The 27,228-nt window shown below is 51.6% G+C and overlaps 1 protein-coding gene across 12 annotated transcripts in view; it reads left to right on the top strand.

The window, feature by feature from the left end:
- Nucleotides 1-27,228, top strand: part of LOC104339067 (transcription factor 4) — a 250,864-nt gene that overhangs the window by 67,385 nt on the left and 156,251 nt on the right. For 10 of the 12 annotated variants that reach the window (XM_075446799.1, XM_075446794.1, XM_075446796.1 and 7 more), the window contains 2 exons: nucleotides 15,326-15,387; nucleotides 18,548-18,644. The exons of the other annotated variants lie outside the window; for them this stretch is intronic. In XM_075446799.1, coding sequence (XP_075302914.1) covers nucleotides 15,326-15,387; nucleotides 18,548-18,644 — 159 coding nt within the window. The remainder of the gene's footprint in view (nucleotides 1-15,325; nucleotides 15,388-18,547; nucleotides 18,645-27,228) is intronic. 12 annotated transcript variants of the gene reach the window in all.

Below are 27,228 nucleotides of genomic sequence, written 5' to 3' on the forward strand. Positions count from 1 at the left end.
CCGACTCTGAGCTGCCCATCCGAAGGCGAGTGGGTCGCTGAATTGATTCCCCACTTACGAGCTTGGATTTTATTTTAAAGCTTGATTTTTTTTTTTTTTTAAATATATTTTTTTTTTCCTTCTTTATAATGAAGCAGGAGGCCAACCTTCACCCCTGAGTCACAGGGCAGAGCTCCCACCGAAGCGGTGCTGGCTCGTGGCGAGGCGAGCGGGGCAGGGGGGTGGCCCGTGGGTTCGGTGCCGCCGCGGTGCCCCGGGGCTTTGCCCGGCCCTGCGTCGTGCCGGCTGCTGCCCCGCAGCCTTCGGCCTCGCCGTATGCGGCCCTTCGGAAGGGCGATGCTCCTGCGGCTTCGCGGCCAGCGCAGTGCTGTGCGGAACGAGCTCCTCTCCCCAAGGCTTTGGCAGAGCAGCTAGAGCTGAAGGCTGCTTGGAGATCTTGCAGGCAGAAGAGAGAAGAACTTAAGCAAGTTCCATTTATTTGCTTTTACAGCCTCAAAGCCGCTAGTCAACTTCAACAGTTAGTAGTTATGGACAGTTTAAGTCAAAGCAAAACTCCACACAGGTGAAAACAAGTACTAAAATTTTTTTTTAATTATCACTCAAAAACATGTAGGAACAAGCCCTGTTCTTGTAGCGCCGTTACCATCCATCTTTGTGCATGGTCTGTTTGCAGGGCTCCAGTTCAGTTACAGTGTTCGTAGCGTTGTCCCAGACTCTGCTCCTCTGTGTCCGCGTTCATCCAGTCCTGTTCAGATGCCAGGACCCTGGTTTCTGTACGTTCCTGGATGGAACTGAGGGTGCCTGGGTGAAGTTTTTAATGAGATACTTCAGCACCTAAAAATATTATCTAGTTTGGAAAGCACCTATCTTCCAGCTTCTTCCCCTGGTTTCCACTGAAGGCAGTGGATCTCTTCTGTATTTATATTTAAATAGAAAATTGCAGACTTAAATTACCTACATCAAATTTCAGAACATAGTTTTGGGCATTTTTTTTTTCTTTTGATCAGGGCACATGGATTTTGTGAGAGTAGGTACTGTGTGCTAAATGTGCTGTTGTCTACGTGATGCTGGAGGTTTTGGGGCTGACTTGCTCCATGAAATAATCTCCTTAGTGTATACGAGCAGAGCATTAACCTGGTTGTTCTTTTCCCTTGCCTTGTGGGAGCCCTGGTGCCCTCCCCAGATTGTTGTGATATATTGCAGCGTTGCTGCCAACTGTTAATGAGATTACTAATGCAGTGTAACTGGGTAGCAAATTATTAAATGCTATTCCATACCATTATTCAGCTTATTTTAGCAATTTGTGAGCGGGGCGCTCCTTGTAAATCAAACTCCTCATATATTATTTTTGTTAATTAAGAGTTAAATAAAATCCAACATCTTAAACATTGCATCGCTGACAACAGTACCGGACCATGTACTTCACAATAAGCTGCGGGGGAGAATCCTCCTCTGGAGTGTGGAGGAAGGGCTGAGTAACCGCTCTGCTCTCACCCACGCGTGGCGTCCAGACGTGGTGCACGCTGTGCCGCGCAGTCGCGCCCGCTCTGCTCCGTGTCCTCTGTGCACGCCTCTGCGTTGCCAAAAGGGCTTGGGGTCCTTGTGCAGCGTGGTAACGGTACGGATATTGACTTTAGGAATGAATTACCTAGCTTTAATTGCTAAAACACAGCTTCTGCTAATAATTCATGGCCCAGTTAACCATATATCGTGGTGTTACTGATGCACTGGCAAAGGAGTGACCCGTTTGGCTGCTGTGAAATCCAGACCCACCCACTGCGGGCACTGTTCTGCCTCGCTGGGCTGGAGACAGTGTTGCTGCACGCACCGTTCCTTCTGCCGAATGCTTTGGTGACCAGTGGTTGACCCAACCGGAGCGTGAGGCATGACTGTCGGTGCCCTTCCTTCTGCAGAACGCTTTGGGTGACCAGTGGTTGACCCAACCGGAGTGTGAGGCACGGCTGCAGGTGCCCTTCCTTCTGCAGAACGCTTTGGTGACCAGTGGTTGACTGAACTGGAGTGTAAGACACGGCTGTGGGCACCCTTCCTTCTCCAGAACGCTTTGGTGACCAGTGGTTGACCCAACCGGAGCGTGAGGTGTGACTGCCGGTGCCGTTCCTTCTGCAGAACCCTTTTGGTGACCAGTGGTTGACCCACCCGGAGCGTGAGGCACGGCTGCGGGTGCCCTTCCTTCTGCAGAACCCTTTTGGTGACCAGTGCTTGACCCAACTGGAGCGTGAGGCATGGCTGCTGGTGCCGTTCCCTCTGCAGAACGCTTTGGTGACCAGTGGTTGACCCAACCGGCACGTTGGGCACGGCTTCCTGGGAGCAGGAGAGGGCTGGCTTTGGACCTGGGATGTCTTCTGCCTGTTCTGCTCCGTTGCCTGGAGCATTCGAGTGCCTTATCTTGTGTGGTGGTGTTTTCTCTAAATGTTACTGCCTGTGAAGTGTGGTGTTTCTCATTCATACAACACCCCTGCGGAGTGTTGCTGTAGAAGTATACATCACTTCCAGAAACATTTCATAAGTATATCTGACTAGTGGCACTTTTTCAGACACCACGTCTCTACAAGCCCGGAAGATCATCGGAGGTAGTCAAATATGAAATGATGCATTTGGTGTTGGGTGTCTGAGTTGGATTTCTGCAGTGATTCTCCTTCACATGTAAGCGTGTTTGGTTTGTAGTAGGTCTTATCATGTGGTGGTTTCTCTCAGAAAATCAGAATGTTCTAGCTGCATTCAGATGTTCCTTATAAAGCTGCTATTTTCCTAGACTACACAAACACACGCAAAAAAAATAAAAAGGAAAATTTATTTATTTAGAAGCTCCATGCAGATTTCTCCCAGAAAGGGAACAAAGGGAATGTTAAAATAAGAAGGTGACCTTCGACTCTTGGTGTCACTAGCCCTGCTCAGCTGAGACGAGCGTCTGAGTGTTTCACGCCAGCCTTGGGAAGGAGAGGTCCTCGGAGAAGCTTGGTGGGCAGCCTGGGCAGGGCGGGTGGGTGAGGCGCGGGTTGATTGTGGAGGTAATTGTGAGCTGCAGGAGAAGACAGGAGCCACTCTACGTGACAGTGATGCTTACCGGGATGGATGCAAGGTCCTTGCCTGAGGCCCTTTGGGGAGTGCTTGGCGTGCTGTGGGGTCTGGAGGAGCTGGGGCTGCGTGGGGCCGTGACTGGGAGGGTGCTGGGGGCCGTGTGGTGCAGAGGGCTGTTGGGGCACTGCCGCGGGGCGGTTGGCAGGCAGGGACGGGGATATCTCCTACGTGTTGGGGCTCTCCAGCCTGGAGAAGAGAAGGCTTGGGGGTGACCTTAGTGGCCTTTTAGTGCTTAAAGGGGGCTTGTAAGAAGGATGGGGACAGACTTTTTCCCAGGGCCTGCTGCAATAGGACAGAATCACAGAATCACAGAATAGTAGGGGTTGGAAGGGACCTCTGTGGGTCATCTAGTCCAACCCTCCTGCCAAAGCAGGACAAGGTGTAGTGGTTTAAAACTGAAAGAGGGGAAATTTGGACTGGATATAAGGAGGAAGGTTTCTGCAGTGAGGGTGGTGAGGCACTGGCACAGGTTGCCCAGAGTGGTGGCTGATGCCCCATCTGTGGAAACATTCCAGGCCAGGCTGGAGGGGGCTCTGAGCAGCCTGATCTGGTTGAAGATGTCCCTGCCTGTGGCAGGGGGTTGGACCAGGTGTGCTTTAAAGGTCCCTTCCCACCCGAACCCTTCTGTGGTTCTATGAAAAAAGTGGTGTAGAAGTTAGTGCTGGCGAATGGCGAGGGCACATAATGAGCCCTCCTGGAAGTCCACGGTTGTCTCCTTATTAGCCATCTTACCATAAGTGGCCTGAACTTAGCTGAGTTTTAATCAAAGCTTCCACCATCGCCTTTTGGCTTTGATTACTCTTTTGGAATGGAAATGTCCGTTTGCTTCAGACAGAGACCTTCAGAATTCATTATATACGGAGAGTTTAAGGAAATCTGTCCTTACTTATTTTTAGGTTATGGTGTAGAACGTGTGCGCCTTGCCTGGAGCAGTGTGATTAATTATCATAACTTCAGAGGGCTCCGGGTTATTCGGTTCCAGTAGAAATTAAGTACTTTAACATTAATATAGACTATATATGAATATACAGTGAATTAATTAGATAACCGCAGCTTATAAACCCACATACATTTTGTAACTGAATGACTCCTGAGAAGCAGACACTACTGAATTCTATCTCCCCTCAAGTTAAAATAAATAAAAAAGATTCATTTTGCTCCGGAAACCCTTCTCCCACAGCACTCCCTACCCCCAAACTAACCCAAACCAGAACAAAATCCATCAGCAACCTGAGAAGCTGGAAAGGACAACGTAGCTAGAACCTTAAACTCGTTCTTACGATCTGCTGATGGTTCCAGCAGGCCTGCAAAAACGGGTGAACCGCTGACGTGTGAGTGTCATCTGTCCTTACCAGCACGAAGTCCGTGCCATGAGTGTGTTAGAAAATAGCTTGTGTAAGGCAGCGACACGCAGCGTGAGGGTCTGTGACCTCAGCCATGGTGGGACAACGCAGCTCTTTGTCGCGAATGTGAAGGCTGAGGACAGTTCAGATTTGTTTACGCTGTTGACGTTCTGTGGCAAATGCTGTCAAGTGGTGCCTCGGAGCGTCCGTGGGGATTTGTACGGACTCTGGAAGTTCAGGCAGCAAATAAAACGGCCTTCTGATTCAAATGAGCTTTCCAATAATTTGTGGCTTTAACCGGAGCGATGGACCTGTAGTGTAGATACCTGGCAGCTGGTCCTACTTCGCTGTCGCCCGAGCTCGGGGCGGCTTCTCCCCGTCCTGTACCTGCAGTCTGTCAGCTTCCCCTCTGTCGTCTGGCGTGAAACCCACGGCCCGTTCCTCAGAGACCCCTTCGTTGCCTCCCCGCTGCCTCCCGTGTCGTACTGAAGTCTTCCTCACCGGTTTCCGTGGCCCGTCGCAGCCGGTGCTTTTGTTCAGGGCTCCGTCGCCTGGGTCCTTTCTCTCGATGAGGGCAGTCCTTGGCTGCTATGTCACCCGCAGGCTTCATCCTGCCTTTCTTCCAGGTCACCTCCCTGTCTGTATTTTTTTTCATCTTGTCTTGGTGATATTTGGAGCAAAATCTTCAAAAAAGATTGCGTCAGTGGACATGCATTTTAAATTTGCCAGTCCCTTAGCCTGCCAACCGTCCAAGTTACCAACTCGTTCTTCCCTTGATCTGCTGCTCTTTAATCCTTCTGCTGTATTTTGTCATTTTTTGTTGAGCTTGGTTTTTTTGGTTGTTGAAAACTGTAATGCTCTGAGGAAAAAAATTCTTTTCAAAAAGCAAAACAGCAGAAAAGGTCTCAATCCACCAAACGAGTGCGTTTTAGCTTAATTTGCATTAGTGGTGTCTGACGTGCTGTTTGTAAGGTGCTGCAGAGCACAGCGAGGAAACGGCAATCCCGAAGTACCTGTTTATCATACTGTCGAAGTATGATAATCATAACTAGAGTCTAGGATTTTTCCCACCCTTCTCATTTTTGACACAACTGTAATTCATACAATGAGAAATGCTAATCACGTGTCAGTACGGCGTCTGTACGAAAGTCTCTTCCGTGTAGAGATCTTGGTCCTTTTCCTTCTCAAGTGAGGCTATTTTGGCTGTTAAATCCCATATAGAATTACTTTCATTGCTCAATATACTATTTAATATACTGGGCTTTTTTCCCCTGGAAGATAAAATTCAAATCTGAAGATGTTTGTCTTTCTCCATTTACTATTCTGTGTATTTTAGATCGCGTCAGCAAATCGGTGCGGTTGGCAGTCTCTGATGGGGAAATACTCCTGGCTGGCAGAAAAGGGTTTGCTGGTGCAGGTGAAGATACTGCAGAAGCAGTCTGCAAACAGACCGTTGCTTGCCACACGTTCAGTATTTTGGCATATTTTTGATTTTTATCCCTATTTTTAGCATATCTTTGATCCTCTGTCTTAGAACTATAAAAAAAGCAGCTGATGTTTCGTAACCCACCCCCTTTCCATCATCTCTCTCTCCAAACAACTTCCTTCAAAGACCGTGGTGTTGAGGACCCCTCGGGGGTCAGCCCGTCTCAGGAACCCGCATCGCTAACCCAGGGCCTGTCCGGCTCCGGGAAGCGGCACCCAGCATCCCAGGAACAGATCAGCCATCGGATGCTTTGAATGAACATGGTAGAAAACAGGGTCTAGCTTTTGCTTAAAGCAAGCTGCTCTTGTCTGCTGCTGGCAAGGATGGTGCCCATCCTGTTCTTCTCCTCTGTCACCCACACTGGGACTGTAAAAGCCAGTCTAGGGAGGGAGTTTTGTAGCTCTGAATACCCTTTCTCTGGTAAGCGTGGGCTACCCCGTCCTGTTCTCCTCAGTCGCCACTCCTGCTGCTCCTAGCTGGCTTGGTTACCCTTCTCCATGCTCCTGTGCCGTATTGTCACAGCGGTTTGACCGCTGGGTTTCCTTTGCGGTCCTTCCGCTGTCCTGCGCTGGCTGCCTGCTGGGGAGAGCACAGTGTGTAAAGTCAGGGTAAGGCGGTGTGGTGATGGTGCCGATGGAACGGTGGCCTGAGCCAGAGGTCCTTCTGGTGGACCAAGGCTTGGACCTTGCTAGGGTTCCTTCAGTTACCTCGTCATCTGCTCTTGAGATGTTGCTGCTGGAGAAGCTGGGCTGCCGGCGTTGCAGCCCTCTGCAAGCAGGCGTGGGTGGGGAGATGCTTGTGCAGGCTGGGAGGCTTTCATCTGGATTTATTGGCGAGAGGGAGGTGTATGGGGGTCAAGGCTGGCTGTGATGGATGGCACGCTGGCGCCCGTCCCCAACGACCCTTGCCTGGAGCAGAAGGGCTTGCCCAAGGCGAGCACCATGTCCAGAAGACGTCCCCTCCTCGTGTGCTGGAGCCAGCGCTGGAAGGGAACCACCATTTTCTTCCCAGTGCAAACACATTACAGCATTTTCAGGGAGGGTAAGCAAACAGATTAATTTTGGCTACAATATATTACCTTTCTTCTTTGAAAGTCATCTTGAATTATTTGACTTTCGGTTCACCAAGGAGCATTTGGAAGATTTTCCTTTCACTCTGGTCTTCCAAAACTGATCCCTTTTGCCCTGTAGGTAAATTCAAGAGCACAGCACTTGGCTTCTCTGAAAGACAAGACCTAGTTATTCATGAAAGATAAAAAGTCATCGATTTAAGCATTTTGGTTTGTTTTTTTTTGCTCTTGTATGTTAAAATATTTACCAAGTTGGTTACAGTATTTTGGAATTTTAGTAATGCAATTCTGTTTGAGCCACACTGATAAATAATTGTATAGATAAATATTATTTTGCACTCATGCATGTGAAATGACCATTCTTCAAGAATTATCTTTGGCTTGATACGTATTCAGATCCTTTAAAAGAATATGGGCTAGCACTGAGTTAAAGAAACAGATTTCTGTAGTTCTTGCTCTGCAGCTGGTAGATAAAAGGCCAGATTTTTGACAGGCACACTTCAGAGTGCAGGCTGCTCGCTCAGCGCCTGTATTACTGCGTTCGTTAAATGTCGTGATTTTGATTGTTTTAAGACAGCGACATTCAGGGAAGCAAATGTGAAATATTGTTTATTCTAAATTAAGGGAACATAAATACTAAAGACAATGTTTTAGTCTTAATTGAAATGGAATGGAAAACTCCCCCAGACGTAGAATTTCACCCCTGTCTTTTCATAGCAGGGAGGTTTAGCCACTGAAAAATGGATTTGCCCTTTCTGCTCACTTTACTATTCAAACAGCTAAAAAAGTCATATACAGATGTATGCTTCTCCTTCCGTTTAAGCTCATGAGCGTAGTGGTCAGGTTATTTTATTTGTGGCTTTGTATGTGTGCTGGGATGATGGTGTTGGAAGGGTGGAGCAGATAATAAATGCCTCTAAATATCTGCAGGGTGGGGGTCAGGAGGATGGGGCCAGACTCTTTCCAGTGGTGCCCAGTGACAGGACAAGGGGCAACGGGCACAAACTGAAGCAGAGGAAGCTCCAGCTGAACCCGAGGAAGAACTTCTTCCCTCTGAGGGTGACGGAGCCCTGGCCCAGGCTGCCGAGGGAGGTTGTGGAGTCTCCTTCTCTGGAGATATTCCAGCCCCGCCTGGACGCGGTGCTGTGCAGCCTGCTCTGGGTGACCCTGCTTGGGCAGGGGGTTGGGCTGGGTGACCCACAGAGGTCCCTGCCAACCCCGACCATCCTGTGATTCTGCGAATTCACCGAGTACACCGTGAAACACCATCACGCTGTAGAAAGCATCGTTCGGTACAAGAGGTGGTGAATGTGCCGTGGTTTTGTGTGGGAAGGTTGGGGCAGTGATCCTTGTGCTTGAACAGACATCCTCAGCCCCCCTCTCGAGTAATACCGGCTTCAGTCCGATGTTAGCTGAACGCCTGTTTTCCCCCAGAATTGCTCAAAATACTGCTCAGACCAATCACAGAATCCCAGAATGTTCGGGGTTGGAAGGGACCTCTGTGGGTCACCCAGCCCAACCCCCTGCCCAAGCAGGGTCACCTACAGCAGGCTGCACAGCACCGCATCCAGGCGGTTCCAGTGGTGGCAATCAGGAACGCTCTCCTGGTGCAGATCCCAGCCTCTCCCATAGTGCATGGGTAAGCTGCGTGTGTGTATGGATAGCAGAGAAATCAACGTTCCTGGTCAGATTTGCTACAAAACTAACAAGATCCACCACTGTGCTCTTTTTTCTTCTGTTGTCTCACCTGGTTCCTATGTTGTTACTGTGTCTAACACCAGGTGCGTACTTATTACACGGGTTTTTCATGTGTATTATCTTTCAAATGGTATCTCTTTTTTGAAACAGTTCTCAACTTCGTAGTTACTTTTGCTAGTCTGAGTCTTCTCTATTTTGTTCTTTTTTCTCTGATTATCTACGAGCAAAACACCTGTGATAAGCATGTTGCTGTTCACCAGAGTAAAGCATGAGGATACAGTTTCCTAGCTCGTGATTTGAGGGTTTTACGAATGCGTCCAGATTTCTTACTGGAGGCGGTGGGAGGTTCAAACAAAATTCGGTTCTAGTGTCATCTAGTTTATTGTTCAGTTTTATTGCTGTGATCTTGGATGATTTCCCAAGTATTTGTTTGGATTATTCCTGCAAAGAGGAGTTTGTTTTGGTTTTTTTCCGGGTTTGGGTGCTTTTCCAGAAAAAAATGCTACTTTCCTAATGGTAAAGTCTCTGTTTGGGAGCACTTCAAGGCACTCAATGAAACTTGTACCAAAGGAAGTTCTCAGGCATGACGACCAAGGTCAGGTAGCCTTAGGTGGTGCTTCCAGTTTGTGCATCACAGCCCCTTAAAATCAGGTAGGTGTTAGTCTGAGAGAGTCAGAACTGGTGGCCTACCCTGAATATAGTTTGAAATTACATATGTTAGACAGCAAGTGGCCCTTTAGGTCACCTAATTCTGAACTTCTTTTGTTTTCTGGAGCTGGGAGGTGCGCGTTAAGCACCTTCATTCACTTGCGACCCTGAGCACGGAGGCTGATAAAGACACCCAAGGATCAGGCTGTAGAGCACGGGCGGTGGTGGAGGTGTGACAGCGGTTGCCTGCGTGCTGGAGTGCTCAGACCTCAGCCTTCCTGGTGGACCATGATGGTATCTGCCGTGCTTTCACCGCGCTTGGTCCTGGCTGCGTTTGCTGGGCGTGTTTGGAGCCCGATTAGCAGGCAGGGAGCACCAGGAGGTCTGGGCAGAGCCTGAGCACCTCACAGCCGTGCTGCTGGAGGGTCTCGGAGCCTCGTGCCCTGCTCAGGGGCTCCAAGGCGTCCCTGCTCCTGTCAGATGTCCACGGAACCTGGGTGCAGAACAACAGCTCCGCAGGCTGCTGAAAAGTACCGTTAGGGTGAGGCGGCTGCTCAGCTGGAGGCTTGCTGGAACTCGTTCCTCTGCGGAAGTGCAGCTTTTGGCCCCAAAATGGGCGCTCTGGCTTTCTCCCTGCATCCTTCAGCAGGGGTGGGCTCTCTGAAGTTGCAGTACCTTCCAACACGGGGGTGCAGTCGGTGTGGATTGTAGTTCTTCTTTTTTCCCTAGATCATTAGTAGAAGTAATAGGATTTGAATCCAGCCAGTCCCGGTCTACGGCACCGAAGATCTTCCCTGGATCCACTGAAAGTGCTTTTCCAGGTTCTTCAAGATGATCTAGAGTGGTTTGGCTCCATTTAAACGCCGGTTTTACTTCTTTTAGCTAGAACTTGTGAGATGCTGAGTGAAACTTTAGTTACTTGAATCCCACTGTATTAATCCCGTATGAATCACCTTCTGAAGAGCGGACAAAATCTGTCCACGATGGTTCGCTTTTTACAAGGTTGCATTGCCTAACGATGAAGTGAGGTTAATTCACAGGAGCCAGGTTCTGGAGAAAATTACATGTGTTCGAGTTTATGCACTCTGGGAGAAATCCAAGCTCTGAGGAGAAGTCACAGGAGAATTTTGTGTTGACTTTGGTGTCGTTAAGGTTTCACTGTCCTAATTACCCAAGCGGCAGTGCTTCACAGGGTACGTAATAAATTTCTGGAGTTGGGTTTAGGAGCTTGCAAACCTTCTTGCGATATCTGTCATACTAAACTATTAGTAAACTAGGCGAGGTTAACTAGGTAGTAGTTAGTGAGATATTTGCTCTTCTCTGCCGAGGGAGGAGTGCGGTGGCTTTGAGGGGTGCAGAAGTTAGCCGGCCTTTGGCTGTCGATAGCTCACTGGATCACACTCGGAGAATCCTCGTAAACCACATGAGGAGACGCGGAGCACGTGTCCCGCTGGACCCGTGCCGGTGACCCCCAGGCCTGCTTGCAGCCCCACGGAGAAGCCCGGCCTCTCCGAGGGTCGCGGGCGGTCGCTGCCTCTGGCGTGACACCTACACGGCAACGGCGCGAAGGCTTTCGCCAGTTCCGCCACCCCTGAAAAAACACAGGGAAAAACTATAATTTTTTTTTCCCAGCAAATTCACAAATGCAGTAAAACTGTATTTTATTATTTGCTCTTTATAACTGCTTACGACCAAGAACGGCTTTTATCTTGCTAAGCTCGCAATTTCCCAGCTGAAGCTCCAGGGTTTTTTTTGAAAAAGCGCCTTTTTCCCCAGCTAGAGCTTGCATTTTTATAGAGTTTCGTGATACGTGTTTTAGACCCAGTTCCTCCTTTTTGTCTGCAGCCGAGATAAAGAATTAGTAGTTTAAAACAATAACTACATGTTCCACTGTGATCAAGGAATTAGATAATCTGGCATGTTTGCTTAAGGGGTCTGTATCTTGGGGCTTTTATAGGGCAGTATTAAAGCCCTGAGCCTTCTTATTATGCCAATACCCAGAAGATTGCTTTAATGAGAAGTAAAGGGCCTTTTTCCAATTACAAGGGAATAACTGTATTAAGTTCCTGTGTTATGTCAACCTGCTTTGATTTGATTACTGCGAAAGAAATGGATTTATCTGTCAGTGTTACTTCATTAAGCCTTCTCATTGATGTTTTGCAGAGTAATATAGTGCAGTTTGCACATTTAAGTCTAAATACAAAGAAAATTGGCCGAAAGCTAAGACGCGACCCCTGAAGAGGAGACACAAGAGCCTTTGCTTGTCGCTTTCTGGTCAGAGTCCAGAACTTTTAACTTTGGTGGAAGACCTTGAGCATTATATGGGCTCAGGTTAAAGCAAGGTAAAGGGCAAGGAGTTTTCAGCCAAAACTGAGATGGCTAAACAGTTTGGACTCTAGACAAATCTTAGAATTATTCTGCCAGGTTAGTCTCCTACTCTCTAGCCGCTATAGCGTGCTTGGGTACGTAGAATGATGTCTGCGTAGCTGTAATGCCTGCCTTCCCGTCATGCATCCCAAAAGCTGTCCCTCTCCCTGCCCGGGAGCGTCCTGCCCGCTCGGCCGTGCTTCCCCTGCCGAGGCAGGACTTCTGGGCATGCCCAGGGACATGGTCTGGGGTGCTTGCAGGGACGAGGAATACCCCAGCCCTGAGGTATGCGTCGCTCCCATGTGATTTTAAGGATCTGATGGTACCCTCTGGTCATTGGCACGCTTGGCGTGAGGGAGAGGTGGGGATAACGCAGCAAAGAGCACCAGAGAGGACAGCTGGCCGGGAACTGGGCTCGCCACAAAGACTCGTGTTTAACTGTAAATAGTTCCTCTCGCGTCATTGGGACCGTCCAGCGGTTGGCCGTGAAGCTGGTGTTTCCATGTGCTGCTGGAAAGTACTGGGCATCTCTGGGAGCGTGACACCCCTTCCCTGTGCCTGAAAATAGGTCTTTTGAAGAACATGGCTCAAAAGAGGCCCCACGAGCCGGGTACATTGCGTATATCGGCCCAGCATCTGCGGAAGGCATGATGGAAGACTCCTGGGAGCCCACCACCCAGCTCCAGGCCAAGGGAAGAGCTCGTGAGCCAGTGGAAGGGGCTCTGGCAACAAGTGTTACTTGAGATTAGCTGACTTTTGCAAAAAATAAGTGGGTTAATAAGTGAAGTTTCTACCAGGGAGCCATGGGAGTAGTGCCTCCTTGTTGCCAAGAGCAGAGCCCGGTGCTGGTGTGGCTCTGTCCTTTACCCGGCGTTTGGCACGTGCCCCAGTGGGCTCGTGGCTCTGCCCGGGGGAGCTGAGAGCAGAACGGAGGTGGGCTCGGAGCTGGCCCCCCGGCCCCGGGTGCCCTTCCCCAAGGCTGAGCTGTTCCGCTCACCGGTGGGTTTTGGAAGCTGTGCTTGAGGGAGGGACGATGCCCATCGAAGTCAGTGGGATAATATCCACTGATTTTTAGCAGGCGATGGATCGGGGCTCTACAGAGTTAATTGCCTGTTACATAACACAAACGATTTTTAAAAATATGCCTAATTAACCTAATAGAATGGTTGATCTGATCTGTCAGGTAAATGATACACATTTTCTTTCTTTTTCTGGAGCTTAATTAAATATTTACCTAAGAGTGTCTTGTGCTATTAACACGTTCATCTGTTACTGAGATAATAGGAATTGTAATTGGGGGAAAGTATTAAACTATACAAATGTGTGGGGGGGTTTTTTGGTGCTTTTTTTAATTTTGGAAGTCAACCAGGTTTGGTCGCAGCACCCATATTTTAGAGTGATAACGACCATATCTGTTCCTCAGATGGGTGATGTTCCCACCGATCCCCGGAGTGTGGATGGACCCGTGCAGAGGCGGGAGGGGGCTGCTCCTGTGTGTCATCTTTGGCAGCGCTCTGGGAAAGTTTCTCTGGCTCATGAGACCAAATATGGGTTTTTCCAGTGAGATTAAAGCTACGGTTTGTGCATGGCAAAAGGCAAGCGATATTATTATTTCATTAGGAGGCTGGCGGGTACACAGGAGCAAGTTGGAAAGTAGCACTGAAATGTGCAATAATGCTGTTGTAGATCAGTGTCCATCACATTTCCTGGTATTTAACACCCTGTAGTGAAAAGTAATGGATTTAAGCAGTTATGGTCCAGTCCATCAATGTGCTGAAGGATGGGCGTGAGGGATCTCATGGACTTGAGTTAACAGAAGAGCTAACTATGGTATCGGTGGAATTATTCACAGGCTTCCATTAAACCTGTGCACAAGTGCCTGGCTGAACCGGTGTCACAGAATCACAGGATGGTCGGGGTTGGCAGGGACCTCTGTGGGTCACCCAGTCCAACCCCCTGCCCAAGCAGGGTCACCCAGAGCAGGGGGCACAGCACCGCGTCCAGGCGGGGCTGGAATATCTCCAGAGAAGGAGACTCCACAGCCTCCCTGGGCAGCCTGGGCCAGGGCTCCGTCACCCTCAGAGGGAAGAAGTTCTTCCTCATCTTCAGCTGGAGCTTCCTCTGCTTCAGGTTGTGCCCGTTGCCCCTTGTCCTGTCGCTGGGCACCACTGGAAAGAGTCTGGCCCCATCCTCCTGACCCCCACCCTGCAGATATTTAGAGGCATTTCTAAGGTTCCCTCTCAGCCTTCTCTTCTCCAGGCTGAACAAGCCCAGCTCCCTCAGCCTCTCCTCGTAGGAGAGATGCTCCAGTCCCCTCATCATCCTTGTAGCCCTCCGCTGGACTCTCTCCAGTAGCTCCTCATCTTTCTTGAACTGGGGAGCCCAGAACTGGACACAGGACTCCAGATGGGGCCTCACCAGGGCAGAGTAGAGAGGAAGGAGAACCTCCCTCGCCCTGCTGCCCACACTCCTCCTAATGCATCCCAGGATCCCATTGGCCTTCTTGGCAGCCAGGGCACACTGCTGGCTCATGGTCACCCTGTTGTCCACCAGGACACCCAGGTCCCTGTCCACAGAGCTGCTCTCCAGCAGGTCAGCCCCAGCCTGTACTGGTGCATGTCAGGTTTATCCATTAAGTTTTTAGCCAAGTGGAAAATCTCGGGAGACTCCCAGCTCGTTTTAGTAACGGTTTGGTGATGGTGGCAGCGCAAGCGTGTCCCAGCGTGCTGGAGAACGCTCAGTGTTGCAGGGAAGTTCTAATGATGATAAACCAGGTTAACTGACAGTGCTAGGAAGGTCTGCACTCGGAGCTCGCCGCCCGACGCGTCCCGTTGGGGCACGGGTACACCGCGCACGAGAAGACGATGCGTTGCTGCGCTGCGTTGCACGGTTTGAGGCGCTGGTAGCAGTCCCGGTTGCTGGGTCGGTGCCCTGAGCGGCAGGTTTCGCCGCCTCCGAGCCCGTACGCCACGGGAGGTGTTCTTGCCAGGGATCCCTCGCTAGCGGAGGGGAAAATGGTGAAAGCCACCCTGGAACGGGCGGTCTGAAGCTTCCGAGGAGAATGTCTCCCACCCAAGGGCTGCAATGACTTCTCCATCCAGCGACAGAGGAGCAGGCAGACGTACCCCTCCCGTGCTTGCCTTTAGGAATGTATTCTGCTTTTTTGGGTGCGCAAATCCGGGCGTAAACGCTTTCCTGCAGCAGGAGCCTGGATGGGGTGGGGAGAGGTGCCTTTACCCCAAGCCTGCATGACCTTATCTACAAGGTTTCATCTGTTTTACCATGTTCTGGGTTTGCTGCCTGGCAAGACCTGGAGATTTGGGTAGGACTTTACCTGGTACGGTGCAGTCACTTTGTGAAGTGTCGAGGAACGCTGAGCCGCCGAAGTAATTTTTATGTTCAGACCTCAGGTTCCTGAGGGTCCAGTTCATTTCTGCTGTGAATTTAAATGAGTTAATTTAAGCAGTGGGTCAGAAGCCACTACCATCGTAGTAGCCCCGTGCCTGATTCTTAATTAAAGGCAACAGGAGATTAATTTGAAACATTAATTTAAAAGTGCCTATACAAAAGGAAAGAATTATTGCAATAAAGCCTAAAGAACTTTTTTGTCCCTAGATGTAGAAGACAGAACTAGCTCAGGGTCCTGGGGGAATACAGGACATCCTAGTCCATCCAGGGTAAGTATATCTAATCTTTTTCCCCAAACCAGACTTCCTGCATATGTAAATTTACAATCTTAAATATGAGTTTTACACCTGATTGCCTAGAAAAATGGGCATGCAAAGTTGGCTGTAGCCTGTCTTCTCTTTAAAATTGCCTTTTTTGATTTCTTTTCGAACATTTAAACCTGATCCTGTGATTGAGTTTGGCACCTGCTCCGCTAGTTCTAACAGGTAGCGAGAACATTAATTAACCATTTTTTCTTACTAGGCCGTATCGGCCACCGCCACCGCTGAGAGCGCCGGTGGAGTGGAGATGTTGTTGCTGAGCATTTCATTTTCAGCGCTGGGGTTTTTAGGGGTTGTGGGTGGTCACCAAACCTGAGGAGAGGGCCAGTGCCCCCGCTGTGGGCAGCACTCACAGAATCACAGCATGGCAGGGGTCGGAAGGGACCTCTGTGGGTCACCCAGCCCAACCCCCTGCCCAAGCAGGGTCACCCACAGCAGGCTGCACAGCACCGCGTCCAGGCGGGTCTGGAATATCTCCAGAGAAGGAGACTCCAGAGCCTCCCTGGGCAGCCTGGGCCAGGGCTCCGTCACCCTCAGAGGGAAGAAGTTCTTCCTCGGGTTCAGCTGGAACTTCCTCTGCTTCAGTTTGTGCCCGTTGCCCCTTGTCCTGTCGCTGGGCACCACTGGAAAGAGTCTGGCCCCATCCTCCTGACACCCACCCTGCAGATATTTAGAGGCATTTCTAAGGTCCCCTCTCAGCCTTCTCTTCTCCAGGCTGAACAAGCCCAGCTCCCTCAGCCTCTCCTTGTAGGAGAGATGCTCCAGTCCCCTCCTCATCCTCGTAGCCCTGCGGTGGACTCTCTCCAGCAGCTCCTCATCTTTCCTGAAGTGGGGAGCCCAGAACTGGACACAGCACTGCAGATGGGGCCTCACTAGGGCAGAGTAGAGGGGAAGGAGAACCTCCCTCGTCCTGCTGACCACACTCCTCCTAATGCACCCCAGGATCCCATTGGCCTTCTTGGCAGCCAGGGCACACTGCTGGCTCATGGTCACCCTGTTGTCCCCCAGCACACCCAGGTCCCTCTCCACAGAGCTGCTCTCCAGCAGGTCAGCCCTAGCCTGTAGTGGTGCATGGGGTTGTTCCTCCCCCGGTGCAGGACCCTGTACTTGCCCATGTGGGAGCTTGCTGGCCACTCCACGGCCACCCCGAAGCCCAAGCTTGGGGCAGGGAAGCCAGAGAGGGTCCTCCAGGTGTGTCCCACCATGCTGGGGCTGCCCACCCTTCCCGAGGGGTTTCAAACCCTCCTCCACGGGCAGCTGGCGAGCCGAAACGGGGCTCTGGGCCGGCCTGGGGCACGGACATCTCCGTGCTCCCACCTACGAGTGGAATCCCCCGCAGGGAACGCAGATGCCGAGCCGCTGGCTGGCACGGCGAGACTCGGCGTTCGCTGGCATGTGCGGTCAGTTTGAGCGTGGCTTTGGACAGTTACCCACATTCTTTAGACACCTCGGGATCGGGATGGCGGTTACTTTGGTTGGGAGGAAACGCCGTTTCCAGCAGAGCAGCCGCGCCCCGAGCCGCTCGGGGTGGGCAGCCCTGCCGATGGTCCTCGCCGGACCGGAGCATCGCGGCTGTGCCCGTCCTTGGGGCTGGGCACGGCTTGTGCTCCAGCGCCCGGGTGATCATTTCTGTTTGCTTCCCGCAGATGCGTGAAGTACACTTAACGCTGGGCAAAAAGTGGCTTTGCTCTTACTTACGCCCATATTTAAACAGTTGGTTGAAATCGCTTTTTAATTGTTTTCTAATTAACGTGAAGGAGCCGGGCTCGCGAGCAGCGCTGCCGGGAGCTCCGTGCCCTGGAGTGCCTGGCTGGCGCGGAGGAGCACGGCTGCCCCGTTCCTCCATGGCCGTCCTTTCCCCTCGGGGCAGGTCCTGCCCTCGGCGGAGGTTACTCCAGCTCAGGCTTTAAGGGGGTGTCCAGAGCACGGGCAGCCGAGGGGGTCCCCCCCTTTATGGCAGGGGGACCCCGGCCCTGCCGCCGAGGGAGGGAAAAGCCCGACACCACCTTTTCTTATTCCATCCTGCTTAGCATCCATTACGTCATTACTACTCACATCTGTCAGTTTTATTTTTATCCCTTTTTTTTTCACTTGACACTTGTATTGCTTCCGAGGGAAAAATGTTTTGAAAAGTAAATTCTAAATTTGCACACACGATTATTTATGCATGCAAAAACTTGAATGTGAGCGTACAATTAAGTTTTGAGATATAAAGAAAAGAGCACGAGCCCGGGAAGAATTCGGGAGTTTCAATCAAGGCTGTGCATTAACTTGCAGAGCTGCTCCGCAAACAGCCTGACCCCCCTCTCCTTCCTTCTTTGTGAGACGACGATGGGATTTCCACGTCGGGAGAATTAGTTTCTTGTGAGTTCTTCTGAACCGAAGAAACAAAACATTACGCGACCGCCGTGCTTGGCCCAGTCTTTGTAGGTAAATTTTTAAGATTTTGCTGATCGAGCGGCTGGAAGCGGAAGGTTACACCAGCCCGTTTCAAAAGCGAGGAGCCCGATCCTGCCCGGGTTTCCCACCGCAGGCGGTGAGTAGCGCCCGCTGCCGCGGACCCCCGGCGAGCGGTGGAGGGGCGATGGGGCACCAAGGACCGCCGCTGTGCCGGGTGGTTTGTCGGTGAGAAGGAACTTCCCACCCCCACTGCAGGAAAAAATTCAGATTTTTTTTTTTTATGGGCCAGCGCATGGATATAGGAGGTGGTTAAGACAGCAAATTTCTCCATAAAAATAGATTTTAAAAAGCAAAACGTTAAAAGGAGTATTTCTTTGCTGTTCTTGCACATGGGCAGGAAGACTTTTGTGCTGAGAGAGGGCTTTATGCTGGATTGCACAGCACGGAATTCCAGGAACCTCATCTCAGCCACCCATTCGGGATTATCCACACAGCAAACCAAAGTCAATTACTAATGAAATAAAAAAATTGAAACAGCTTTAAAACGTTCTGGAACACATCCCTTGCAGCAGAATCAATAGGGGAAGCAATAAAGGGAATAGTATTTCTTACAGCTGGCTTAAAACTTAGCAGGCAAATAGGGACCTGTAGGTTTTGAAAAGTGCTGTTTAAACTTGTAAAATTGTGTTTTCTCCCGATTTGTTAACAGAACTATGGAGATGGGACTCACTATGATCATATGGCCAGCAGAGACCTTGGGTCGCATGACAATCTCTCTCCTCCCTTTGTCAATTCCAGAATACAAAGTAAGAAATCGAATTTCCTAACTCGACCGCGTTGTTGAAAGTGGAATAAGCGAAACGGAAATAAAACGCGGAGGGCTTAGAGCCCTCATCCTCGTTTTTGCGGGTGATTGTGCTCGGCATAAGGGTGGGAATGTGGATTTTTTTTTTTTTTTTCCTAAGCTATCGTGCAATTTCAAAAACGTGTGCTAGTGGTGATCCTTGCTGTGAGGGGGATGAGACTTTGGTGCAGGATTTGCTGAAAGAGGTGAACGGCCGTTCCAAGAAGACAAAAAATCGTGACGTGCTCTGACCGGGACTTTGAAAGTAGAGAAGGATTTCTGAAAACATGATAAAGCCATTTTTGCAGAAAGGGAACGGATAAATAACTGGCTGGGGACGCTGAGGCCGTGGTTTGTGCTGGAGCGCGGGGGATGGCTGCCTGCTGGGACCCGCGGGCTGCAGACGCCGGGGTTTCAGGCGAGGGCAGCCTGTCCTGCGTCGGAGGAGTGAGATGTTGCCCAGGGCGTTTGGCAGGGACCCTCCTTCCACCCCACACCCCGTGACAGAAAGTTTTGACACCCCTGAATAATGGTTTAGCTTCGCAGCAGACACCAGAGCCGTACGGAGCGGGGCTGTAATTATTTGTGAGTGAGTGATAGCTACCTTCTTTAATTACAGTTGATAAATGAGTTTGGTTAAAATAAATACATGATGTAAAAATATTAGTAATGCTTACGCTTGGCCAAGATCACACCCTTCTGCAGTTGTCAATGAACTAACCAAACGCTTTGCTTTAAAGGGACTGAGCACGAGCCAAAACCAACACGGAGCTGTGACTGCGATATATCATTCGTCAGCTCTAATATACGTCCCTAAAATATGCCTTGTCTTTTAATATTGGGAAATATCTGTGAGTTGTTCAACATACGGGACAATGTTGGAGCTTGTAGTCGTTTGTATGTGTTCACGCACGAAACATGGTTACACCAGTTTTAGAGGGTCTGGCATCAGCCAAAAAAAGCATGGAAATTTCAACACTCCCTGCTTAACTCACGCCGTGGGGTTGGGCAGCGTGCAGAGACGCGGCGCGAGCAGCCCCACGCTGCCGTGAAACCCACGGGGCTGCATGGCCCTTCTGGGTTTAACCTTTAATTTGAGCCTTTAGAACTTAAAAGTGTCTCTCTCTCTTCTGGCTGCCCTGGGGTTACAGAACGATCTCGTTCCTGAGAAATGGCAGTCCTGTGGTGATGAGCAGGGCAGAGCGCTGTGTCCTCGGACGGAGCCTGCCCGGGCTGCCGGCTCCCGACTCACAGAATCCCAGCATGGTCAGGGGTTGGAAGGGACCTCTCTGGGTCACCCAGTCCAACCCCCTGCCCAAGCAGGGTCACCCAGAGCAGGCTGCACAGCACCGCGTCCAGGCGGGGCTGGAATATCTCCAGAGAAGGAGACTCCACAGCCTCCCTGGGCAGCCTGGGCCAGGGCTCCGTCACCCTCAGAGGGAAGAAGTTCTTCCTCGGCTTCAGCTGGAGCTTCCTCTGCTCCAGTTTGTGCCCGTTGCCCCTTGTCCTGTCGCTGGGCACCACTGGAAAGAGTCTGGCCCCGTCCTCCTGACCCCCACCCTGCAGATATTTAGAGGCATTTCTAAGGTCCCCTCTCAGCCTTCTCTTCTCCAGGCTGAACAAGCCCAGCTCCTTCAGCCTCTCCTCGGAGGAGAGATGCTCCAGTCCCCTCCTCATCCTCGTAGCCCTCCACTGGACTCTCTCCAGCAGCTCTTCATGCTGGCTGCTCTCCGAGCTCCCTGTGGAAAGGTCCCCGTGAGCTGTGCCGCTGTACGGCTGGCACCTGCAGAGCCGCGCTGTAGTTTGCTTTCCACGCTCCTCCTTCTCTTGGTAACTGAGAGAGAACCTGACGATCATTCACCTTGAACTGGTTTTACACTGGTGTGCACTGTTGACTTGAGTGGAGATGCTGCTGGTTTGAGGTGGTTTTCCAGGCAAGAAAGACTTTGTTGTTACTGGGGAGATCGGTATTACTGACCCCATACCTGTCAACCACAGATGTTTGCAGACAGGCCGCGCTTAAATGAGGGCTTATATAGTATTTCATCTTTCAGATACTTGTTTTTAAAATACCTTTTTTCCATGGCCAGCGCCTAGCAGGGAGCCTGCGCGCTCGGCTTCGGAGCGAGCCCTGCGGGGAGGAGCGGAGAGAAGCTGCAGGCGTCGCTCCACCTCTCCGACTGCAGTCGAGCACAGCTCGCTTTGCGCGTGGCTGGAGTCCCGCTGCCCTGCTGGGTGCTCTGGGTTTTCCCGAGAGCGTCTCAAGAGTGACACCAAACTGGGAGGTGTGGTAGACACACCGGCAGGCTGTGCTGCCATTCAGCGTGACCTGGATAGGCCGGAAAGCTGGGCAGAGAGGAACCTGATGAGGTTCAACAAGGGCAAGGGCAGGGTCCTGCACCTGGGGAGGAACAACCCCAGGGCACCAGTACAGGCTGGGATGGACCTGCTGGAGAGCAGCTCTGCGGAGAGGGACCTGGGTGTGCTGGTGGACGACAGGTTGACCATGAGCCAGCAGTGTGCCCTGGCTGCCAAGAAAGCCAATGGAATCCTGGGGTGCATCAAGAAGAGTGTGGCCAGCAGGACGAGGGAGGTTCTCCTCCCCCTCTACACTGCCCTGGTGAGGCCCCATCTGGAGTCCTGTGTCCAGTTCTGGGCTCCCCAGTTCAAGAAAGATGAGGAGCTACTGGAGAGAGTCCAGCGCAGGGCTACGAGGATGAGGAGGGGACTGGAACATCTCTCCTACGAGGAGAGGCTGAGGGAGCTGGGCTTGTTCAGCCTGGAGGAGAGAAGGCTGAGAGGGGACCTTAGAAATGCCTCTAAATATCTGCAGGGTGGGTGTCAGGAGGACGGGGCCAGACTCTTTCCAGTGGTGCCCAGTGACAGGACAAGGGGCAAAGGGCACAAACTGAAGCAGATGAAGCTCCAGCTGAAGACGAGGAAGAACTTCTTCCCTCTGAGGGTGACGGAGTCCTGGCCCAGGCTGCCCAGGGAGGCTGTGGAGTCTCCTTCTCTGGAGATATTCCAGACCCGCCTGGACAAGGTCCTGTGCAGCCTGCTCTGGGTGACCCTGCTTGGGCAGGGGGTTGGGCTGGGTGACCCACAGAGGTCCCTGCCAACCCCGACTATTCTGTGATTCTGTGAAGAGCGGTTCCCCGGCCGGGTAACGAGGTGTGCATGGGCAGATAGCTGCCATGGGTAGGGCACATGGTGTGTCGCTTCCCACCGCCTCTCCCCTTCCCAGGTGTGCTCTGCGGGAGTGTTTCTGAGCCTGCTGCTTGGGGTACCTTGCTGGCACGTTAAATCACGGACCGACCTACCGTGGCTTGCTGCTGAGCCCTCTGTGGCGTAGCGGGGCGGTTCACTGTGAGGATTAGACGGAGGTTTCGGGTGCTGCTGAAGAAGGCTGCTGGCTTATGCGGTGACCTTTGAATCTCAGCTGGGTTAGTGGGTGATATTTTGATTTGGTTACTGTGGTCATATTGTGACAGCTGCTGGGTCATTAGAATTCAGTTCCTCTCCTCGCTTTGCCTACCAGGAATATTGAGGTTTGTGTTGCTTCGGGGTGCTCTAACCAGCCTGAACGTAACCCGGCACGCCGCACGAGGTGCAGCCCTGCGAGCGCTTCTGCTCGCCAGCCACCAGACAGGCTGTCACCGCGGAGGGCAGGGCAGGGAGACCACTTCCCCTCGGGTTTATAATGCTGATTAACCCAGTTTGTGGAAGGTAGTAAAAATTAGAATAGGAATCACAGAATCGCAGAATGGTCAGGGTTGGCAGGGCCCTCTGTGGGTCACCCAGTCCAACCCCCTGCCCAAGCAGGGTCACCCACAGCAGGCTGCACAGCACCGCGTCCAGGTGGGTCTGGAATATCTCCAGAGAAGGAGACTCCACAACCTCCCTGGGCAGCCTGGGCCAGGGCTCCGTCACCCTCAGAGGGAAGAAGTTCTTCCTCAGGTTCAGCTGGAGCTTCCTCTGCTTCAGTTTGTGCCCGTTGCCCCTTGTCCTGTCACTGGGCACCACTGGAAAGAGTCTGGCCCCATCCTCCTGACCCCCACCCTGCAGATATTTAGAGGCATTTCTAAGGTCCCCTCTCAGCCTTCTCTTCACCAGGCTGAACAAGCCCAGCTCCCTCAGCCTCTCCTTGTAGGAGAGATGCTCCAGTCCCCTCCTCATCCTCGTAGCCCTCTTCTGGACTCTCTCCAGTAGCTCCTCATCTTTCTTGAACTGGGGAGCCCAGCACTGGACACAGCACTGCAGATGGGGCCTCACTTCAGAAGCTCTTCCCTCATTTTATTGCACCGACAGTTTGTGTACTCCTCCCCGCCGCGTGTACTGTTTCTGGTGCTCCGAGTAGTGATTTTACATATCTTATTGAAAAAGGTCCTACAGTGCCAATTAGAAGATGGTGTTTAATTTCTGATACTGCTTTGGGATTCTCTAGAAGGATGTAAGGTTACTGAACGTAGATCTCTTAATAGCTGTAGGAGCTGGTCGGTGATGTAGTGCGTGAAGACAGAATCTTTGCTTGTGTGTGTGTTTTCTATCGCCGAGCAGAAAGCGAAGAGCTGATACGGGGACTTGCTCCGAGGTCCTTCCCGGGTGGGTGCTGCGGGCCGGTGCCGCGCTGCTTCACGGCACGGTGGCTGCCCCGACGTGCGTTGGGAGGGCTGGCGCCTGCGGCTGCCGGGCACTGGCACTCACACTGCAAAAGAGATGGTTTCCCCTCCGATTTCTTCCCTTTTCCTTTTAAATATCTCCAATTTCCCTCTTAGCAGCGTTATCTGGGGGCAGGCGGCGTTCTCTCGCCGATGGAGCGGCCGAGCAGTGCTGGAGCCCGCGTGGTGCCGGGGACACGGGCCGGCAGGGCTCGTGCCCGGGGTTCCTGGGCAGCCCGGCACGCTCTTGGTGAGGTGTTGAACATCTTTGTGCTCAAATGTGCCTGTCTGTCTGTCTGTCTGCAGAACGCACACAGTGTGTTTTGCGGGGACGTTGTGCCGTGTGAGGAACTGCTGTCTGGAAAACATCCGGAGTTCCTTGGATACTCCATATACATGCCAACTTCTAATATTATTTTTAATGCTATGATAGCACTTGTCTCCGCACAAATATCGCTGCGGCGTTTGCTTTGAATCCGCCCGGCTTTGATTCGGTTGCTGTTATTGTAAGCGGAACTGGAATTTTTGCAGATTAGTGAAGTTTACCCAACACAGCATTAGAAGGCCTTGCTTCCAGTCGCTAAACCATAAACATCGGGGATGAAATTTTCCATGCTGTGCATCTGACTCAGCCTGATTATTATTTTTTTAACCTTCTGCAGAAATGACTTCAACGTTTCCCAAAACGAGCTTACATTTCATCCTGGCAGGTTTTTGGGTTTCTCAGCGAGCGTCTGGCATTCATTCTTTTCCCCACCACCTCTGTTATGTCAGGTGCCTTTTGGTTCCCGTTTTGCAGCTGGAGAAGTGAAGCTACGCAAGGAACCGGGAGGGAAACGTCACAGACTGTCCGGTAACGCTCGGCCATGGAGCTGAAACGCAGGGGGGTTTGCTGGTCGCTCGGGTCTGGCGGCTGGGGGCACCCGAGGGTGGCCCGGCGTGGGGACACCGCGGTTGCGGTGCTTCGCAGGGGTCACCCGGCCGCTCGCTTGTCGTGCTGGTGCCTGCTGCTTGCTCGTGGTCCCCTCGAGCCTTTTCAGGGCGGTGCGGACTGTTACATTTGGAAAAACTTCAATTCTATGCACCATGCAGAAAGAAACACGCGACGTTTTTTTTTTTTAAAAAGCAGTCAAAGGTGAATTTTCAGGAGCTGCAAGTAGAACTATGTTTTTCAGAAAAAATCTGTGTCTGGCTATAGATAGCATTAACTAAGCTGAGTTTCAGCAACAGAAAATCTGACTGTAACAGTGAGGAAGGTCAGGAAAGGCCTTCAGAAACCGAAGACCTGGCAATCCTAGACTCTGTTTTCGTCTGAAGTATTTCCCATGGGTGCAGCTGCCACGACCCGGCCCCTGCAGTTGTAGAAGTGGCTGGCTGGATGGTGCGTGGCAGGCCAGGGCTTCCAGAGCCGGAGAGCTTCATCTCACAGAGTGCCGAGCACCCCGGTGTTCCCCAGGCTGGTGGAGAGCGTCCCCAGTGATCTGGCCGTACTGGTTTCCACCTGGAGGCGAGGCAGTCGGGGGTGGACGCGGCAGGGACCCAGCCACAGTGCTGCTGGGGAGGGGATGGGTACTGCTGGTTGAGGAACCACTTCACAGAATCACAGAATCACAGAATGGTCGGGGTTGGAAGGGACCTCTGTGGGTCACCCAGTCCAACCCCCTGCCCAAGCAGGGTCACCCAGAGCAGGCTGCACAGCACCGCGTCCAGGCGGGGCTGGAATATCTCCAGAGAAGGAGACTCCACAGCCTCCCTGGGCAGCCTGGGCCAGGGCTCCGTCACCCTCAGAGGGAAGAAGTTCTTCCTCCTGTTCAGCTGGAGCTTCCTCTGCTTCAGTTTGTGCCCGTTGCCCCTTGTCCTGTCAGTGGGCACCACTGAAAAGAGCTTGGCCCCATCCTCCTTTTCAACCAAAATCCAGGAAGAGTAATTTGTCGAGGTTTTTTGCCAGATCTAAAATTGTTTCACCAAACAAAATCTCTCATTTCGGTGTCTCCAGACTTCAAAAGCGGCACTAATCTGGGAAATAAATGTGCACCCTTGCATGTTCTGAGGGCAGGGAACCGTAAACGCGTCTTCCAGGACTGAATGACAAAACAGCAACTGGTTTCAGACAAGGTCCTTTCTGCTCTTTAATGGAGATGTATCTACATTTCTGTGTAAGTTCAGGCTCCCCGTTCCTTCCTCCGCTTACCCCTGAGCAGCCGGGCAGGATTTCTTCCAGCCTTTTTTCCCCGGATTAGCAGGAGGGTTGGACTGGATGACCCACAGAGGTCCCTTCCAACCCCTACTATTCTGTGATTCTGTGATTCTGCCCAACAAAGAAGTGCTGCTGGAGGACCCTGAGCAGCGGTTGGAGTTTAGCTATGCAGGGTGTCAAGGCTGAGACCCGAGGAGCTCAGATGTGGTACTTTAGCTATCTGAGATAACCAGAAGGAAAACCACGTGGTTTAGTGTCAGCTGGGACCTTGAAAGATGCCGTAAAAACGCTGTGCAGAAGACACAGGCTCACGTCTCCCTTCTTGTCGTGCAATATGCCTGCTGCTTCTCGTCTGTGAAGAAAAGGAACGGAAAGAATCTGTGCTGAAAAGCATTTTGTAGCTATGTTGCCGTTCCCAAGCAAGAGTTAATACATTTTGCAGCAAGTCAATCTTGCAGGCGCTGCTGGTCAGGATTCTGAGCTTCAGCATTCAACCCCAGCCTCCTGTACAGCCCTGAAGACCAGAAATTACAAGGACGTTTCCATTTATTCGGGGAACGAGCAGCAGATGTATAAATAGAAACTGTAGACTGTGGCAATTAATGTCTGCATACTGAGGAGGGAATTGAAATATTATTTTGTACTACATAGCTTTCAGGGAAGTTTACATTCCATTGTATTTTCTTCTTAAACACATCACAGAATCACAGGATGGTTGGGGTTGGAGGGACCTCTGGGTCACCCAGCCCAACCCCCTGCCCAAGCAGGGTCACCCACAGCAGGCTGCACAGCACCGCGTCCAGGCGGGGCTGGAATATCTCCAGAGAAGGAGACTCCACAGCCTCCCTGGGCAGCCTGGGCCAGGGCTCCGTCACCCTCAGAGGGAAGAAGTTCTTCCTCCTGTTCAGCTGGAGCTTCCTCTGCTTCAGTTTGTGCCCGTTGCCCCTTGTCCTGTCGCTGGGCACCACTGGAAAGAGTCTGGCCCCATCCTCCTGACCCCCACCCTGCAGATATTTGTAGGCATTTCTAAGGTCCCCTCTCAGCCTTCTCTTCTCCAGGCTGAACAAGCCCAGCTCCCTCAGCCTCTCCTCGTAGGGGAGATGCTCCAGTCCCCTCCTCATCCTCGTAGCCCTCTGCTGGACTCTCTCCAGCATTTTTAAGAAGTCCAAGCATTTTTAATAACTTATTTTGTGGGACAGTTGCGCTCTGCGTAGCGAGGCGTAGACTGAAGCTGTGTGAATAATTTTGCGTTGAGCCGCAGACGCGTTTGATCTGTATTTGGAGTACAAACCGTAAGTTTGCAAAGCCCTGCCTGAAGTTACCCAGCCTGTCGGCAGGGACGAAGGTCCTCCTGCCAGTGAGCCAGCCCTGCTCTGCGCCGAGCCCCTGGAGCCGGCCGTGGGGTGATGGCCCGAGAGCCAAGCTGGAGGGTGCACGGGCTGCTGCCCTTCAGAGAGATGAACTTGGTTTGGCTTTCAAACCAGAATTTGCTGCTGTTCCCCAGCTGAGCTGGTGATGGTGGCAGAGGGGATTTGAGCTCACACCTGTTGGAGCATGAGAAGAAACCTAGAAGTGACTGCCTTAAAATATTCACAGAGAGGAAAAAATGCAATTTCCAGAAAACCTTACCCCACCAGGAAAACCACCGATAGGCATTTAAAATGAAAGAAAACAAAAAAACACTGAAGCAA

This window comes from Opisthocomus hoazin, chromosome W, assembly GCF_030867145.1.
Source record: "Opisthocomus hoazin isolate bOpiHoa1 chromosome W, bOpiHoa1.hap1, whole genome shotgun sequence".
In the NCBI taxonomy this organism is placed as follows: Eukaryota; Metazoa; Chordata; class Aves; order Opisthocomiformes; family Opisthocomidae; genus Opisthocomus; species Opisthocomus hoazin.